This window comes from Gobio gobio (assembly GCF_949357685.1).
Source record: "Gobio gobio genome assembly, chromosome: 3".
In the NCBI taxonomy this organism is placed as follows: Eukaryota; Metazoa; Chordata; class Actinopteri; order Cypriniformes; family Gobionidae; genus Gobio; species Gobio gobio.
Window position 1 is genome coordinate 56,081,547 of NC_137099.1, and position 20,155 is coordinate 56,101,701.

Sequence of the window (20,155 nt, forward strand, 5' to 3'; positions counted from 1 at the left end):
GCTACATTATAGTTTTATAATGTAATGGAATACATATTAGCTGTATGATTTTCAGTCTTTTGCAAAAAAAAATGGCAGAAAATAAGTACTTTCAATTAAAAAAATATATATATATATTATATTAATACAAAATTTAATTATACATAGATGTGCAGATTTGAATATAATTTAATATATAATAAATATAATATAATATAATAAATATAATATAATACATATAATAAATATAATATTATATATAATAAATATAATAGTAATGTTGAGGTGGGAGTACTTTTCTAGGTGGATGAATGTAGTATAATATAATATATGATATAATATAATAAATATAATATAATATAATATAATATAATATAATATAATATAATATAATATAATATAATATAATATAATATAATATAATATAATATAATTTAATATAATTTAATATAATATATATAATAAATATAATAGTAATGTTGAGGTGGGAGTACTTTTCTAGGTGGATGAATATAATAATATAATATATGATATAATATAATTAATATATAATATAATATATAATAATTTTGGGAATATAATAATATAATATATGATATAATATAATTAATATATAATATAATATATAATAATTTTGGGAATATAATAATATAATATATGATATAATATAATTAATATATAATATAATATATAATAATTTTGGTTTGATAGTATTTTTCTAGGTGGATGAATATAATTAATATATAATACAATATAATATAAAAAAAAATACCATCAACCCAAAATTATTATATATTAATTATATTCATCCACCTAGAAAAATACTATCAAACCAAAATTATTATATGGTGTACAGATTTAATATAATTAATATAATTAATATATATATATATATATAAAATAGTAATGTTGAGGTGGGACTACTTTTCTAGGTGGATGAATATAATATATGATATAATATAATAATTTTGGGTTGATGGTATTTTTCTAGGTGGATGAATATTATATGGCGTACAGATTTAATATAATATAATATATATTATAATATAAATATATAATAGTAATGTTGAGGTGGGACTACTTTTCTAGGTGGATGAATATAATTAATATAATTAATATAAATATAATATAATATAATATAATTAATATAATATAATATAATATAATATAATATAATATAATATAATATAATATAATATAAAATAATATAATATAATTAATATAATTAATAATATAATATAATTAATATAATATAATATAATATAATTTAATATAATATAATATAATATAATATAATATAATATAATTAATATAATATAATATAATATAATATAATATAATATAATATAATATAATATAATATAATATAATATAATTAATATAATATAATATAATATAATATAATATAATATAATATAATATAATATAATATATAATTAATAATATAATATAATTAATATAATATAATATAATTAATATAATATAATATAATATAATATAATATAATATAATATAATATAATATAATATAATATAATATAATATAATATAATATAATATATAATATAATATAATATAATATAATATAATAAATATAATAGTAATGTTGAGGTGGGAGTACTTTTCTAGGTGGATGAATATAATAATATAATATATGATATAATATAATTAATATATAATATAATATATAATAATTTTGGTTTGATAGTATTTTTCTAGGTGGATGAATATAATTAATATATAATACAATATAATATAAATATTCATCCACCTAGAAAAATACCATCAACCCAAAATTATTATATATTAATTATATTCATCCACCTAGAAAAATACTATCAAACCAAAATTATTATATGGTATACAGATTTAATATAATTAATATATATAAAATAGTAATGTTGAGGTGGGACTACTTTTCTAGGTGGATGAATATAATATATGATATAATATAATAATTTTGGGTTGATGGTATTTTTCTAGGTGGATGAATATTATATGGCGTACAGATTTAATATAATATAATATATATTATAATATAAATATATAATAGTAATGTTGAGGTGGGACTACTTTTCTAGGTGGATGAATATAATTAATATAATTAATATAAATATAATATAATATAATATAATATAATTAATATAATATAATATAATATAATATAATATAATATAATATAATATAATATAATATAAAATAATATAATATAATTAATATAATTAATAATATAATATAATTAATATAATATAATATAATATAATTTAATATAATATAATATAATATAATATAATATAATATAATTAATATAATATAATATAAAATAATATAATTAATATAATATAAAATAATATAATTAATATAATCTATAATATAATTAATATAATTAATATAATATAATATAATATCATTAATATAATATAATATAATATAATATAATATAATATAATATAATATAATATAATATAATATAATATAATATAATATAATATAATATAATATAATATAATATAATATAATATAATATAATATAATATCTCACTGTTGAGCCCTGCATGCTCTATCAGAAAAAAAACTCCAAGAAAAACGTCATATTTGCATCTGAACCCTCTCTCTCTGTGCTGCTCTAATCCGGTCTGGCTCGAGTCACATGACCGGCGCTCTCTCAGCTCCCCTGCCAGCCGTCTGGCTCCCCCCAAGGTCATGTGAGGAGAGCCGTGGCGACTGTTGCTATGGTGAGGGATGCTCTTCCTAGCAACTCAACCGAGAGCAGATTCCTGGCGGGCGGCAGCGCTCTTTCTAAGAGTTCTTCGACTCTGCTCTGTCTGTGTCTCGCTCGTCTTTGAGTGAGTCCGTCAGGACTGATTAGATGAAATGGAGATATTTCTGCACACATTTTGCACTTTTGGACCGGTTTAGAAATGCGTTCTTACCTGATAACATAAGTGCGAAAAGGGATGATGTGCTGCATCACAGCGGGAATGTGCAACCATATTCTGATCTGTACACACAGAAGAAATCACCTCTGATTGGTTACAGCTCAAACATGTCAGATGTCTGTGGTTTGATTGGGCGGCGCAGAGGTTGGACTCACGTTAGAGACGATGGTGATGAAGGCATGTGCGATGGGGAAGGGGAGAGTATCAGGAGCGCCGAACTCAAAGCAGTCCTTCATCAGAGAGAGGCCGTGCTTCCCGCAGAACATACACACGTATCGCAGCAGGTGCAGAGGAACCTCCACGTCCTGAATCACACACACACACACACACGCGTCAGACTGTCATAACATCACTTAAAACACTTCATCAGTGAGCTTTAAAATAAAAATATTCAAATCACTTCAGAATCAATTCTCGAATGCAAAGATTTTACAAATTATTTGCACAAAAATGTATTTAGCTCGTAGTTCATGAATAAGGACCAAAGATCCTGTCAATTGTTCTTATGACTAAACATATATTACTAAATAACATATTCAATAAAGAAAACATGACCAGACGTGACCTATAACTATTAATAAATAATGTAATTAATCACAATAAATACTATAATAATTAATCACAATAATATAATTATTATAATACACTATATGTATGAAAACCAGACATGACCTATTACCTATTAAAATTATAATAATAACAATGTAATCAATTATTAATATAACATAATATAATATATAACCATTACCTATTAAAAGTATAATATAATTATTATTAATAACAATGTAATCAATTATGAATAATATAATATAATATAATATATAACCTATTAAAATTATAATATAATTATTATTAATAACAATGTAATAAATTATGAATAATATAATATAATAATTATTAATAACAATGTAATCAATTATGAATAATCTAATCTAATATATAACCTATTACATATTAAAATTATAATATAATTATTATTAATAACAACGTAATCAATTATCAATAATATAATATAATTATTATTAATAACAATGTAATTATTAATAATATAATATATAACCATTACCTATTCAAATTAAATATAATTAGTATTAATAACAATGTAATCAATTATGAAGAATATAATATAATTATTATTAATAACAATGTAATCAATTAATAATCTAATATAATTATTATGAATAACAATGTAATCAATTATTAATATTATAGTATAATTATTATTAATAACAATGTAATCAATTATTAATAATCTAATATAATATATAACCTATTACCTATTAAAATTATAATATAATTATTATTAATAACAATGTAATCAATTATTAATAATATAATATAATATAATTATTATTAATAACAATGTAATCAATTAATAATATAATATAATTATTATGAATAACATTGTAATCATTTATTAATAATATAATATTATATAACCTATTAAAATTACAATATAATTATTATTAATAACAATGTAATCAATTATTAATAATATTATAATTATTATTAATAACAATGTAATCAATTAATAATATAATATAATTATTATGAATAACAATTTAATCAACTATTAATAATATAATATACTATATAACCTATTCAAATTATAATATAATTATTATTAATAACAATGTAATCAATTATTAATATAATAATAAATTATTATAATATGAATGAAAACCAGACGTGACCTATTACCTATTAAAATGATAACATAATTATTAATATCAATGTAATTAATCTATTATTTACAATATAATATGTAAAAATGTAATGTTTAATAATAATGAACACAATCTGCATCATGAATGGTGTAATTTGTGTGCACATATTTATTATTAAATATTTATTTATTAAAAATGATTGTTTATTAAATATTTAACATTACACAAACTCATTGATTGTCAAAATGTTCGCAGGCAGCACCATTTACAGACGCACAGACATGACGAAATGATTCTCATTTATGTCTTCAACGGATCTACAGAAAGCATCCTTATAAAGAGTTTGAGTGATGAATAGTTTGGATTTAATTACTACAACCTGTGATGATTCATGGGAGTGGATGAATCACGCTAGCCAACATCTAAACAAAGAACATCCCGTACTTTCACACACAAGACACACCTCAGAGTCCGTTAAGTCTAGTGTTGCAGCGTCCACTCAGCATCTATTGAGCTCATGAATTATCTCGAAACGGTGTAATCAAGCCCATCACCATGCGAGAGTGTGTGTGTGTGTGTGTGTGTGTGTGTGTGAGAGAGTGTGAGAGAGTGTGTGAGAGTGTGTGAGTGCGAATGAGAGCAAAGACTTACATTCATATCACAGAAAGAGCCGAGGATATTGCTCTCTTGTGCCGAGATATCCTGAGGGCAAAAACAACAAGCGGATATTAAAAAAACAGAAAAGAAAACAGCATTCCAAATAAAACCAGTAGTGAGCAACTACAAAAACCACAGAAAACAACTTCATTCTGTCTTGGGAATGTGCGTTGAGGTTATTCAGTTCATCCAAATCATTCCGGAATAATGAAGCACTAACTTGAAGAGCATAAGATGGCATATAATGTGTATAATGCTTGTGTTGTGTGTGTATATTAACTCTTTTGAGCCAGACAGAAGGTTGAAAAAGTAAAAATGACATTAAAAACCTCCATTGCGATTTTTTTTCTGATAAACTATAAATGGCCACAAATACCTGGTACTGACAACACTAGCTATGTTTCCATCCAAAGTTGTGAATGTAACTTATGCGCAAAATATCACATAAAACATTCGCAAATAAAGCACCGTTTCCATCCAGAGAGTCGAAGACTTCCTGATAGACTACCGCTAAAAGAGCACTAAGAAACATAGGAGAAGCCACCATATAGAATAATTTTCATATATAATAAACTCATGCGTCTCAATAAACTTGCTGTGTTGCTCTCAGAGGCAGATGCTGCTGTCGTGTGTAAGACAGTTCTAGGAGGGAAATATACCGGGCATCTTTGACAACACACTTCTGAATGACCAAAACAGCATTTCAGATGCTTTGCAAACAAGACACTTATGCTGTTACATCGCCAAAGTCACATGATGTTTTTTTATTCACATCGAGGAATTTATTCCATCGTAGTTAATGCGCATGTTTTCGTATCGGATAGAACATTTATCCGACTCAAACGAGCGTGTACGTTTTTTTATTGTTCATTTTTGTAATTTATGCGCATCTTGCCGATTCCAGTCAGCATTTTTTTGATGCGATATCCCAAAATGCGCATTAAAATAGGTGGATGGAAACAGAGCTATTGATGGATCAGGAAAAAGGCAGACTTAAGACATAATTTGTCTTTTTAAAATGTGCTGTAAATACATATCTGCATCAATCGCACTACAATTGGCCTTGACATTCGGAAAGACAAAAGTGTCTTTAATCCTTCACATATTCAATTTGTACACTTGAGCTACAGGATTCATCAATCATCAGTTTGTTCAACTACAGAAAAACCTGATTATAAATGCACACGCAAATGTACTTTGAACTTAAATTCAGTAATATCTACAGAAAAATTCCAAATTTGGGAATTGGTTATGGCATATTTTCGAGCGGTACCTTGATGACTAAAGCGACCGTGATAAGAATCAAATTAAGCAAATGTTCTATGATTTATTTTGTAAATGCATGGACTAGATTGTCATCCGTATCGGTGTTCTCTTTTCTTTCCTTTTTTTGTAATGTTTCATCAAATGTCATATCTTCCAGTGAAACGACAGACCTGTCTCTGCTGACGTATGATTTCTCCCATCATTTATTCCACTTAAACCACGTCCCTCCACAATCAGCTGCAAGCTCACATTCACTTGAGTGCAACGCCCACATCTCAACATCCAATCGACAACAGACGCTTTTCAGCAATCTGATGTTCCTTCTGCTTCATTGCAACTTTAAAGTCAGCATGAAATCAAAATGGATCCTAATTACTTTGTTACTTTATTATATTTATTTATATACTTTTATTACTAGTCTAGTGGTAAACTATTCTAGCCTGACGTCGTCATACTCAGATTCTAGTCTGAGTATGAGTCTGATCTGCTCCATTGGGCTGTGATTATGGGGTGTTTCAACCGCACCGGGAAAGAAAATGCCTCTGCATTCAATTGGACAGACCTACAACCAATCAGAGCGACGGAGTAAGTGACGCATGTTGAGCGACGCACAGTTGTCAACAGAACTCAACTACACGCGCGCTGGAAGACGAGTGGAAACGATCTTTGCCGGTGTTGTATAAAGAAGTTAAGGATACAGAGAGTACTTTAGCCTGACATCGTCATACTCAGATTCAAACGAATTCAACCCAAGCGCTCTTTGGTGACGTGATGACGTTACTGTTGATCATCTGCCCATCATCGTATAAAGCCCGCCCTGGGAATTTGATTGGTCCGAACAGCTCTGGTTCCAGGATAGTTGCTCCACAACGGATCAAGTCCAGACCGAACTTCCCAATCTCAAATGTTGTGGGCGGGGCTAAGTTGGGCTGGCATCCAGGCTAGCACAATTAGTCCGGTCAAGTTAATTCTCAATAAAACTGCACAATTCTGGATGAATTGAGAATCACGTTTCAAAAATCTCTTGAATGAATGATTCAATGACTCGCTCATAAAGAATTCACTTGTTTCAAGTTTTTGGACAAATCTCTTGAATGAATGAATCAATGACAAATTCACTTTTTAACACTCAATTGTCGCCACCTACTGGCGTAAAAATGTAATTGATACAATCATTATTTGTAGTGCCTAGTTACTTTCAACAGATGATTTGCTCTGTTTTGTTTTGTCAAAGGTTTAATAGAACCGGCAAATCATTGTCATTTATAGATTAGATTGAGTGGGTGTTTGAATCGAGATCGGTTTAACAATTAAGGCCTTTGCACACAGAGTCCGATATTCGCATGCGAAATTTTCGCACGTCAAAAAATACATTCGACCTCACGTTATGTCAGTCACGCTTGCACACTGCCTCCGAAACTTTAGTCCGATTTTCTGCGTTTTTCGCATCCGTTTTTCCCATCTACAGTGCTGATGCCCAACCTAAAACTGCTGGCAATGGTGGTGAATGAATCGCCAGTGCTCAGATACCTACAATTATATATAGCCTACAAATATTATTGTATCAAAAATACTACTACTATTATTATATCACAGCTATAATTATAGCACACCAAGTCCCTGTAAACCGTGTGTGTGTGTGTGTGTGTGTGTGTGTGTGTGTGTGTGTGTGTGTGTGTGTGTGTGTGTGTGTGTGTGTGTGTGTGTGTGTGTGTGTGTGTGTGTGTGTGTGTGTGTGTGTGTGTGTGTGTGTGTGTGTGTGTGTGTGTGTGTGTGTGTGTGTGTGCGTGCGTCCCTAGGATCAATTGATTCACGGAAATGGGTGGTCTTCTTTTTAATATATGGCTCCGGTATCGCTAGCAAAGCCTCAAACTGAGTCACTGACATTCTAAAGTAAACTTTGGATCGGTCTGGATAATCCCGCAGCTCCTTGATAAGAGGAACTCTCCTTCCTCTCTACGCGATCGCAGGAGTGGATGATGGACCCATTATTTCCTCTTTCTTTTTCTCTTTTTAACCCTTTAACTGTCACCCCCCTTTTTGAGAATACACATGAAAATGCACTATCCAAACTTAAAGGGCTGTAATTCAAGAATGCTTTGGAATATAGACCAAAGTTTGGTCTCGTTTTAAAGACGACATTCTGCAGATTATTGCTGAAGTGAAAGCAACTCAAAATATGAAAGTATGAAATAGTTATGGAAGTTTAAATTTACTGTAAATGAAAAATACTGTACTAAATATTTTTTATTTCATATAAAATATATATTTTACAAAAAAGAATTTACTCTAAAATTACTATAAAATCAAAGCCATATGTCTAACCAATTTGTGTTCCAAATTTGAAGTTGATATCACAAAAATTGAAGTCCCCATGAGATTTTGTTTAGGGTGCTGTACCAAAAATAGCCACCGGGTGTCATTCAAATTCCATTTATTGTTTTTTTGATGCATTTTCCTGTAAATTTCTGTCCAAATATTACTTCCATCACAAAACAGTCACCAAATATGGACCCTTGAGACTCAGACCTTTCCGACAATATGCGTTTTGTCAAGATTGGAAAAGATTTTGAATATAAAGTAGTTAAAATAATTGTTGTAATATGAAACATGACAGCGCCCACTAGGGGAGGAGCCCACTAGAATAATTTAGAGTAACATTTCCATGGCAACACAATGTCCGATTTCAAAACGGTTTTCACAGGATGAATTTTGAGTTTGTAAGCTTTCAAATGATACCTAATTTGTGATAAGAAGAGAGAGGACAAAAAAATCATCCTCACTACTTGAAGACGGCATTTTGTATTGTTTTGCGTTTTTTTTCTTAACGCATTCATTAATACGCATCGGACTCAAATTTCAGTGTGCAAAGGCCTTTAATCTCCCAGCTCCACACACAATCTGAAAATGTGCTTCCCCTCTGGAATGGCCTTCCTTCTCTGATGACGTCAGTTTAACGGTTCGGATAAGAACATCCCCTCCAACTTCTGAAAGCAAATGGAACGCCTACATTCTAGATCCAATCAATCACCAGAGGGTAAAAACAAGCCACGGCCCTTATTTTGCTCATTCAATATTCCTTTTTACTCAGAAAATACAAGGATCTATTGACAGAAATGCAATATAATATACATAACTATGTTTTCAGTGGAGTATAAAGATCTTACATAATGAACCGTTGTGTTTTTATTACCTTACAATGAGCCATTTCTATCTCCTTATACCGCGGGTCTCCTTACAGTGGAGTCGCCATTTTACGCCGTCATGTTTCTACAGTAGCCCTGAACGGACAAACTTCTCTATAGAGCGCTAGTCACTCTCTGCTGTCTCAGACGATGACATCTTTGTCCTGTGTTGGCCACCGTAGCTTCTCTATGTGCTTCAAAAAGGAGGGGTGGGGCAGTTGCAATTCGCAACCTCACCACTAGAAAATTTACACTGTGCACCTTTAAATGCCTCAGGAAAACACAGACTGCTGTATATATAAGCATGCATTACCTCTATAGTGGGGTGTGTGTTGTGTTTGTAGGCCGTGTACAGGGGGAACTGGATCTGGAAGATCTTGGCAGCACACAGCAGCAGTTTCTCCTGGTCTTCCGTGCTCCAGGATGCAAACAGGTCCAGGCTGCTCTCGTTCCCGCTCTCGCTGGCCGCTGGCTCGCTGAGCCTGGGCTGGAGGTCCGGTTTGACCCCCTGCTTTTGGTTCTTTTGCTGATCACCATCCTCTGCTCCAATGTCCTCATCAGCAGAGTCCCGTTCCACATTCAGAGGCTCGTCCTCATTGGGCGAAGGCTGTGGCTGGGCGGAGCCCCATTCAGACTCCACCCCCTCAGTCCTATTGTTGCCATGGCCACTGCGTAGGCGGTCCCGAAGGTTGGTTACTTGGGCGATGACCAAGTTAATGAGGGCATAAACCAGTTGGCTGAACACCTCGAGGTGCTTGTATTCTTTAAAACAGCACAGACACTGCCTGCAAACGAACAGAGAGAATCAACCGTCATCATTCAAGTTCCACCTTCTTATGTGCTATGAAATATTTCGGCTAATTTAAAGGCGCTTTTGGCTGCCAAGAAGATAGACTCAGCATTGTTTAACCCATGTGACTATGGTTTTAATCCACTCCATAGATTCCTTCCAAAACCAGCAGAGAAAGGCCCTGTCCCAAATGGCACACTTCATGTGCAACTTCAAGTCCTCAAATCCGTAGGGTGTCCTATTTGTCATTTTAGGTTTCCAATATGCACCCTCAATGTCCTGCACTGAAGACTAGTATTACCTGACAGACAAAGCAGCATTACGTAAGAGCACAAGGACTTACGGTTCCATTTGGGACAGGGCCAAAGTTTGCATCGGAGCGTGCTCATTTAGTGTGCTCAACACACTGAACTACAGCAGGTCAAAGGGCAAACGACACAGATCATAAATGCATCCATGGCCCTGTCCCAAATGGCACCCGAAACCCTCACGGTTTTTCTCTGAGTCCGCACTTTAACGACGGAACGCCGCTTTGACCGCCGGGAAGAAGTCCGCTGTGTAACCAGCACCAGTGCTCGGCAGAAGTGTGCATCGAGGGCGCATATCGACCTCAAAGGGGGCGCTCGCGAGCACCCTTCTGAGACATAAAATGACAAATGGGACACCCTACGGTCTCGTGGACTTAACGGACACGCGCACACGCGGCAGCCATTGTAAGTCCACAAGACCGAAAGTGCACATGAAGTGTGCCATTTGGGACAGGGCCTCAGAATAAACAGCCATGATGACAAAGACATGATGCAGGATGGAGTAAAAAAACATGAATCTGTGCGTGAATCGGAATTAAAATGAATGAATAGATTAAGATATTGTCTCAAACTGATGGTGTTCACAATGATGGCGCTTCAGAACATAGTGAGCATCAATGCTACCTAGTTTTCACAGGTGCACTATTGTATTAAGGGAGCAAACGTCTCATACCCCTTTTCCACCAAGGCTGTGCTGGTGCTGGTTCGGAGCCAGAGCCTAGTTTCAAATCAGATATCTGTCTCTCCACACCCAAAGCTCCAGCTCCCAACCAGGAAAAGTGCTTCTTAAGTAGCACCAAAACATTGCTGGGCTAGAAGTAAGAACCGCTGGGCTTACCGTGACCAACAAGACAAACCCAAACAAACTTGCGACCGCCATTTTTTAAATAGCAGCTAATGGAGCTAATAGCTGCTCGATTGTAATCTCCGTCTATACAATTTACTGCACAAATGCATTGGATTCGTTGTGTTTTGATGCCGATGTAGGATCGTAAAGCCATGAGCATCAATAGTAACGCAACGTTCGCCATTGTTGATGGAAGGCTTGTTCGAGATGCATCGGCGCTGAGCAGACCGATTGGCGTATGACACCAAAGTACAGTGAGAGCAAACCATACGCTATACGATCGGTCTGCGTAGGGCAGATGCACCTCGAACAAGCCTGGTGTGTTTGTGTTTCCCACTGCCTCGCTAGAGTTGCTGAGAGAGAGGAGACGTATACAGTGACGTGAGACCTGGCTCTGTGGCAGCACTCTAGCCCGTGGAAAGGCAAACCGGTTCTTAGAAGGCTCATCAGTCGAACCAACTCCGAACCGGTACCAGCACTTGCTCTGAACTAGCACCCGGTTCATGCTGGTGGAAAAGGGGTATCAGTGCCCTGGAAGATTGCAATTGAGACAGCCTTTAAAATGGCTAACTCTATAACTCATGGCTAATGAACTAGGGAGCTGATTGAGACGCACCCAGTGAGTGAACAAGAGAATGAATGAATGAGCAAATTAGAGAGCAAATCAGTGAATCGGTTAGTGAATGAGAACAAATGATGCCAGTGAGGGAATCAATGGACGGATCAGTGAATGAAAGTAGGAATATTGATTTGAGTGAATGAATGTGTGAGAGATTGAAGTGTATGAATGAATGCAGGGCTGCACAAAACTTTATTTATTTTTTTCCAATAAATTGAGATTAAAAATGAAAAAAGTGCAGGTTTGTACAGCTGCACAATTTTATTATTGTTACTAAATAAAAATATAAAAATCACTAAATAAAAACAAAATAAGAAATACTATTATTTTAGTATTTCACCATATAACAAAAATGGTGTATTTAAAAAACCTTGAATGCAATAGAGGTAACAACATCTTCATATAAGGCTAAATATATATAAAGTGCAAAAGAAATGAATGTGCGAATGAAGGAAGTGAATGTGTGAGTGAACGAGTGCTGACCTCTGTGTCCATGTGCTGATGTAAGTGAAGACTCTTAAGGCATGTTCCTTCTTCAGCTGCAGGCCGTCTGAGCTGTCTGCATCCGAGACTGACACACACACACACACACACACACACACACAGAGAGAGAAAGAGAGGAAAACCGTTAAAGAAGTGGCCTGGGACTGTCTGAGATCAGATCAGTGTTAGAGATACACAGCAAAAAAAGCACAAACACTAAAACACAACTTACACACTTAGGTCTATTACGCTAAACTCACTTTTACAAGGTGTTTGGATATAAATGTGTGTTGGCAGTGAGCGTACACAACCAGCCTATAATGGTAAAAAAATCCACCCACTCCTTTTTTTAATCCCCATAAAACCTCAACAGTCTCAGAGAACAAGCCGTTTTCATTTTCTGAGCAATGTGACGTCACTTCGTACAGGCTCCGCCAACGACTGCATAAACTAAACTATACCTGTTCTACACTGTAAAACATATATCCGTAAACTCATCCTGGCAGCTTAGTAACCAGATATTATCCAGTAATTTTACAGACATTTCCGTTAACCCTAAAACACAACGCAATGATGTTCAAAATTCACAAAGTAAATACACCTGTAAAAAAATAAATACAGAATATTCAGTTAAATTAATACAGTACATTGTGAGTATTTTAGAGTGTATCTCCATGCAGAATATATATTCTCCGGCTTAGTAGGCATCTTACAACAGTTCCCACACGAGCACCTGTACAGCGATGTATAGATTATTATGATGTAACCTGCTAATCGATGGCTTGAAGATAGTTAACTGAACATCCACTACATAAATTCAGCAATTAACCATTCAGAAACGTCCTGTTGCATTCTACATGTCACTTCTTGCGTGTCTCCATCATTGTCCGACTCCATTTCGAACATATAAGGCAGAACACTGAGTTTCGGACATTTTCAGTGCGTGAGATTGCCTGTATGCCGGAGCATGAGATCTGGAAGCTCCACCCTCTTCTTGAAAGGGGCTCAGCTCATTTGCATTTAAAGGGAAAAACACAAAAAAAATCATGTTTTTGCTCACCCCTAAAAAGTGGCAATTTTAAGTAAGGAATAATTGACTCCTGGCTGTTGAATTATTAGAAAAATAATTTTCTATTATCTCCGCATTATTTTTCGAATAATTCAACAGCCCGGAGTCAATTATTCCGCTTATACTACGGTTACCACACCTCAAGACATTGATCCGATTATATATTTAAAGGGATTCGTCCGGTTTTTGTTCTTAAATCGCTATTGTGAGTAGGACTATGTCTTCCGTGTCTCATCCAACGGCTCTTTTGCTAGTTCCGAAACGTCATTTTAAAGCTGTTAAAGGTCCCATGGCATGAAATTTTCATTTTATGAGGTATTTCAACATTAATATGAGTTCCCCTAGCCTGAATATTGTCCCCAAGTGGATAGAAATGTTGATCGGTGTAAACCCGAGTTCTGGCTGTCTTTCTCTGCCTTTGAGAAAATGACAGGCCAGACGAGCCAATCCTGAAGTCTCCTGGTTTGACGTCCAAGCAGGAACGGTTTCCTCCCTTTCCTCCACCCAGAGAATCTGGCACGCCCATGCAAACACTATATTATTGTCCTCGGCTTGTGAACGAGTGAACGCTGGCAGTTTCTCAGTGTTTGGATGTACAAATGAAAACAGACGTCTTTTTTCAGTTCCTTCTGATCTGTGATCAGTGATTTCTGATGTGTAGCTAATTATTTATTATTCGTGCACACGCTGCGGCTTCTCTCTCTCCCGACAGAACGGTGTTTTCGTGTTTTCTATCTTGTGAGTCAGTGTTTTTGTACGTCCTCGTCGCGTCTATCTGTTCTAAAATGTGCATACAGTCGGGAGTTTCTGCTCAACATCGGCAGAGCCCCTATTTTTTTACAGTCTATGGCAGAGCCACATCTTTAGAGATAAACCTCACGCATGCCGAAGCTCGGCCTTCAACATCCCCAACCCCCAGTACTGCATCTGGCCCACAGCGGAGGCACCAAACGCGGCGTGAGATTAAGCAGACGGGGGGTAAGCGTGAGCATATCTGGGCTAGGCTAGCCAGCTTTCCCCACAATAAACTGGATTACATTGGATTACTGCTGTTGTGTCTTTGTTTGCGCTGTGTAAGTTACTCAATGCGCATCACTGACGCTTTTCATATGATAGGAACATATCTAGAAATAATGCTTTAATCAAACTTACTAACTCGTTCATCTCGCTGTAATGGTACATTGCATGTGTTAAAAAGTTGGTAGAATAATGATGAAGACGGACTCGGCGTGACTGGGACTCGTGTTTATTCAGAACTCTCAGATACAAACACAATAAACTCGTGCTGACAGACAGCGCTCTCACAACTCAGTAGTTACTATAAATAACGTTGTTAGCAATCGCTCCGTCTCCGTGATGTCCGGTTCCCGACCGAATCATTCTTTTGAATCGGTTCTTTTTAGTGAACCGAACCAGTTCACCAAATCGGACTGAATCGTTCTAAACGGTTCGCGTCTCGAGTCAGCGCTGATCCATAATTTACTAAAGTTACTAACTTTCTGACATGAGTGACAGTCCCTCCGACTAGAAATAAACTAATCTGAAGTATATTCTAGTAACTACAACAGTTCACCCTGAACTGAGACATGCTGAGAGAACTGATGAGAAGTGAACTCGGGTCCATCCGTCTCTCTGGCAGCAGCTCGTGCGTCGTAGACCTCGTTAAACCACGCCCCCTCCGCTCATTTCAAATGCAAAGATGTCAGCCAATCACAACAGTGGGCGTTTTTACTGAAGTCTCACAGCAGACACGCCTCTTGAAACAGGGCATTCAGCCACAGGGCAAACATCAGTATAGAAAAAATGTCTTGTATTTCTAAATTATGACATTTTATGATGTAAAAATCACACTAACAATATAAGTACACCTCAGGAAACACTATAAAATAATAGAAAAATGCCATGCCATGGGACCTTTAATGGAGGCTTGAGCCACTGATAGCAGACTAATGCAGTTATTAATGCAGCGAGTTATTAGAGAGAGAGAGAGAGAGAGAGAGAGAGAGAGAGAGAGAGAGAGAGAGAGAGAGAGAGAGAGAGAGAGAGAGAGGAGAGAGAGAGAGAGAGAGAGAGAGAGAGAGAGTAATGTGCGTTTCTTACATAATTAAACGTAATTTTGTGGAAATAAAACATGGAAATAATTTGTCCTTTTTATCTTATTGTTTACTATATTTATTTGATTGGTCAGTGTCGTTGTGGGTTTTGGTGATTTGCTGTTGTAGGCTGTGAAGACATTTGAAAAAACTGAAATCATTTGGCGCAGTGATATGGAACTGTAATGCGGTCAGAGAGCTGCCTGGAACTACGTTTGCTGTGCGTTTCCCAGAAAATAATTGCACACCTCAGAACGTTCATCAGCCAGTCAGATTCAAGCATTCAACGGCCCCGTAGTATAACATGCTATAAAAATGATCTGTGGGGTATTATGAGCTAAAACTTCACATACACACTCTGGGGACATCAGAGACTTATTCGTCTAGCATTATAGGTCCCCATTAAAGGTCCAATATGTAGGATTTTTCCAGTAAAATATCCAAACACCACAAGGCCAGTGTTATATATTTTGTTCAGTTGAGTACTTACAATATCCCAAATGTTTCCAGCTATTTGTAAAGCGTGAGAAAATTGTGAGAAAATTTTAACCAAGGAACCGGGACGTGTGAGGGAGTCGCCTGTCAATGGCATCCTATCTGCGTTACCCTCGGTTTCCGCTTTTACTCCCGTAGAAACCATGGCAACAGACGTGGACAATTGCGTAACGTCTAGCGGCCGCTGTTGTTGTGTCATTCAAACATTATGGACCATGGCAAGCAGACTTTGGAACAAAATGAGAAATCAAAAGAGGACCAGTATCGAGATGGCGAGAGCTTCGCAACACACTTCGACTTGAAGAGATGCCGTTCTTTCATGTGCTTCATTAGACAGGTGAGCAAATGTACATAAAACGAGTCAATGTAATGTAGCTCAACACGACGAAATATTAAAGTATCATCATGATGTAGCTACTGCTAGTCTCATACAGCCAACAAACTAACACAGAATAACATTATAACTCTCAACACACTCAAATGCAGTTTAGATAGTGTAGACCAAGTCAAACAGCATTGCGTTACCTCATGATTTTAATTCGTCAAATAAACGGACCTGTATGAGTACTGTATTCAGCACTTGCGGGTAGTTCGGTAGAATTAAAGGGTTAGTTCTCCCAAAAATGAAAATTCTGTCATTAATTACTCACCCTCATGTCGTTCGACACCCGTCAGACCTCCGTTCATCTTCGGAACACAAATGAAGATATTTTAGTGTAAATCTGATGTCTCTGAAAGGCCTCCATTGGCTCAATGGTACTCTACACTGTCAAGACCCTTAAAAGGTACTAAAGACGTCGTTACAAAGTCCATCTCACTACAGTGGGTCTACAATAACTTTATGAATCGGCGACAATAGTTTTTGTGCGCAAAAAAACCCTAAATAACGACTTATATAGTGATGACGATTTCAAAACAAGGCATCATGAAGCTTCGAAGCGTTATGAATCAGTGAGTCGATTCAGCGGTTTGAATCGCCAAATTTCAGCAGTTTGGCGTTTGACACGCGATCCGAATCATGAATCGGCTCACTCATTCATAACGCTTCGAAGCTTCATGAGGCCGTGTTTTGAAATCGTCATTACTATATAAGTCGTTATTTAGGGTTTTTTTGCGCACAAAAACTATTGTCGCCGATTCATAAAGTTATTTTAGAACCACTGTAGTGAGATGGACTTTGTAACTTTAGTCTTTAGTGCCTTTTAAGGGTCTTGAGAGTGTAAAGTGCCATTGTGCCAATGGAGGCCTTTCAGAGCCATCAGATTTACACTAAAATATCTTAATTTGTGTTCTGAATATGAACGGAGGTCTGACGGGTGTCGAACGACATGAGGGGAAGTAATTAATGACAGAATTTTCATTTTTGGGTGAACTAACCCTTTAAATGTCACCCCGGCACTCGCGTGTGGCGCTGATGTCTGTCTCTTATTAGTAATCGTGGCCTCCTTCATACCACAGTCATGTTAAAAAACATGCATTCACTCATCCATAAACATTATTATATCCATCGGTATGACAACAAGTCCAATGATTCCACGCTCATTCACTGACATCAATCTACGCCTTTGTTGTTGTTTTAAAGAGGTTAGCGAAAAAAAAACATATTGTAGCTTTAATACTTTATGTTAGAGGTTATTCAAATCATTAAGTAAGAGCAATAGTGAAAAAAAACACAAAAAAACTAAACAAAGGAAAACCAGTGAAACTGGCAGATAACAGTCAAGACAGAATGACAGTACACTATAAAAATGATCGTAATTTTAATGTTAAAGACTGTAAAAAACGGTTAAATGGTTAACTTTCCATTCCCTAAAAAGAACATTTCATGTCACTTACAGTACAATACTGTTACATGTACAATTTTTGGAAGTAAAAGGGTTTTTTACTAATTATATACAGTGGAAAAAACGAAATTAACTAATGAGTGACATTTGATGGTTTTTCATTGAAAGAACTTTAAGGTGTTTGTCAGTAATTATAATATTTCAGTAAATTAAATATAAATTTTTACCGTAAATGTAACACTTAAAGCGATTAAGTTCTGGCACCCACAGCTGCCTTCATCGCAAATTTAACACCAAGAGTGATCATTACAGCCGATCACATGACATTTGGATTTGCAGTACCTTAACATCTATTTAGGTGCCCTGTCCCACACACACACAAAGCACAATTAATTGTTTCTACGGCGATGAGGGAGTAGCTGGACTTGGCAATGCTACCTTTGGGGTAGTAAAGTTCACTCGAGCAGCTGGTTAGCCTTGACCTACATGAGATTTTATTCCTTTCTTTCTTGCTTTCTGTAAAACGGCTTTCCTGTTTTGTTTTTTTCTTTTCTCTGCCGCTTCCACGCAGCTCTACAGTAACAATTCAGGGCATTGTGTTGACGGCCGGCTGAGAAACAGTTTGACGGCGCTGTGATATGAGGATCCGTTATCAAAGCCATTATTCTGAAAGCTCAAAAGCACAGAAAAAAAAGAAAGAAAAACAGCACACAGACTGCCTGAATGAATGACATTATTTGGTGCTTTTCAGTGGGAAAACAGCCTGACCTCATTGACTTATAGGAATAATTCACACAAAAATGAATGTTTTGTTCTGTAGAACATAAAAAGAAGATATTTTGAAGAATGTTTGAACTGCTCTTTTCCATACTGCTCAGAAAATGCACCATAAAAGTGTTTGGAGTCAATTCCTTCTTGTCTTGTAAACTATTGAAATGAAAGAGCTAACCCACCCAAAAACGAAAATTATCCCATCATTCCCTCACCCTCAAGTCATCCTAGGTGTATATGACATTCTTCTTTCAGACGAACACAATCAGAGTTATATTAAAAAATATCATTGCTCTTCCAAGCTTTATAATGGCAGTGAATGGGGGTCGAGATTTTATAGCCCAAAAAAGCGCATCCATCCATCATAAAAGTACTTCACACGACTCTAGTGGGTTAATAACTAGGGATGCACCGGTTGACCGGCCAAAAACCGGAACCGGCCGGTTTTTGCTTCTAGCGCGCGATCGGCAACCGGCCGGTTTCTTTGTATTTTTCTGCCGATTTATCCGGAAGTGCGCCCGCATGCACATACGCCTATATTGCAATCATTCGCGAACATGTCACTTGTGTGTTACAAACGGAACCTGGAGAACTGAGGGAAGAGACGAGATGCTGAAGGGAATGAAGAGCCGCTTTCCTGCGCGAGCTGAAGTTGCGCGAGCTTACCTCTCCGCCAGCACAAGCGCAGATAGGGAGCGTTTGTTCAGCTCAGCTTCTCACGTGTTGGATCGGATGAGAACGAAACAGACTAACTTGTGACAAAGCTGAAATACTTCTTTTTGTAGCCTAAAGAAGAACATACATGCACTTTAGAAATGAAATACTATCAGTTCTGTAGCCTATAGGATGATCATTTATATTTGGTAACACTTTAGAATAATGGTCATTAGTTAACATTAGTTACCTACATTAGTTAACATTAACTAATAATGAACTGCACTTATAAAGCGTTTATTAATCTTTGTTAATGTTAATTTCAACATTTACTAATGAGAGATAACTGCATTATTAAAATCTTGTTAACATTAGTTAATGCAGTGTTAACTAACATGAACAAACCATGAACAGCTGGATTTATATTAACTAACATAAACAAAGATGAACAAATACAGTAACAAATGCACTGCTCATAGTTAGTTCATGTTAGTTAATACATTAACTAATGTTAACTAATGACCATTATTCTAAAGTGTTACCTTTTATT

At 35.3% G+C, this 20,155-nt stretch overlaps 1 protein-coding gene across 2 annotated transcripts in view; it reads right to left on the reverse strand.

Annotated features, from left to right (window-relative positions):
- The window catches only part of usp34 (ubiquitin specific peptidase 34), a 90,259-nt gene that overhangs the window by 62,180 nt on the left and 7,924 nt on the right, over positions 1-20,155 (reverse strand). For both annotated transcript variants that reach the window (XM_079812741.1, XM_079812740.1), the window contains exons 2-6: positions 12,740-12,827; positions 10,006-10,477; positions 5,236-5,286; positions 3,073-3,222; positions 2,912-2,979 (exon numbers count right to left, since the gene is read on the reverse strand). In XM_079812741.1, coding sequence (XP_079668867.1) covers positions 2,912-2,979; positions 3,073-3,222; positions 5,236-5,286; positions 10,006-10,477; positions 12,740-12,827 — 829 coding nt within the window. The remainder of the gene's footprint in view (positions 1-2,911; positions 2,980-3,072; positions 3,223-5,235; positions 5,287-10,005; positions 10,478-12,739; positions 12,828-20,155) is intronic.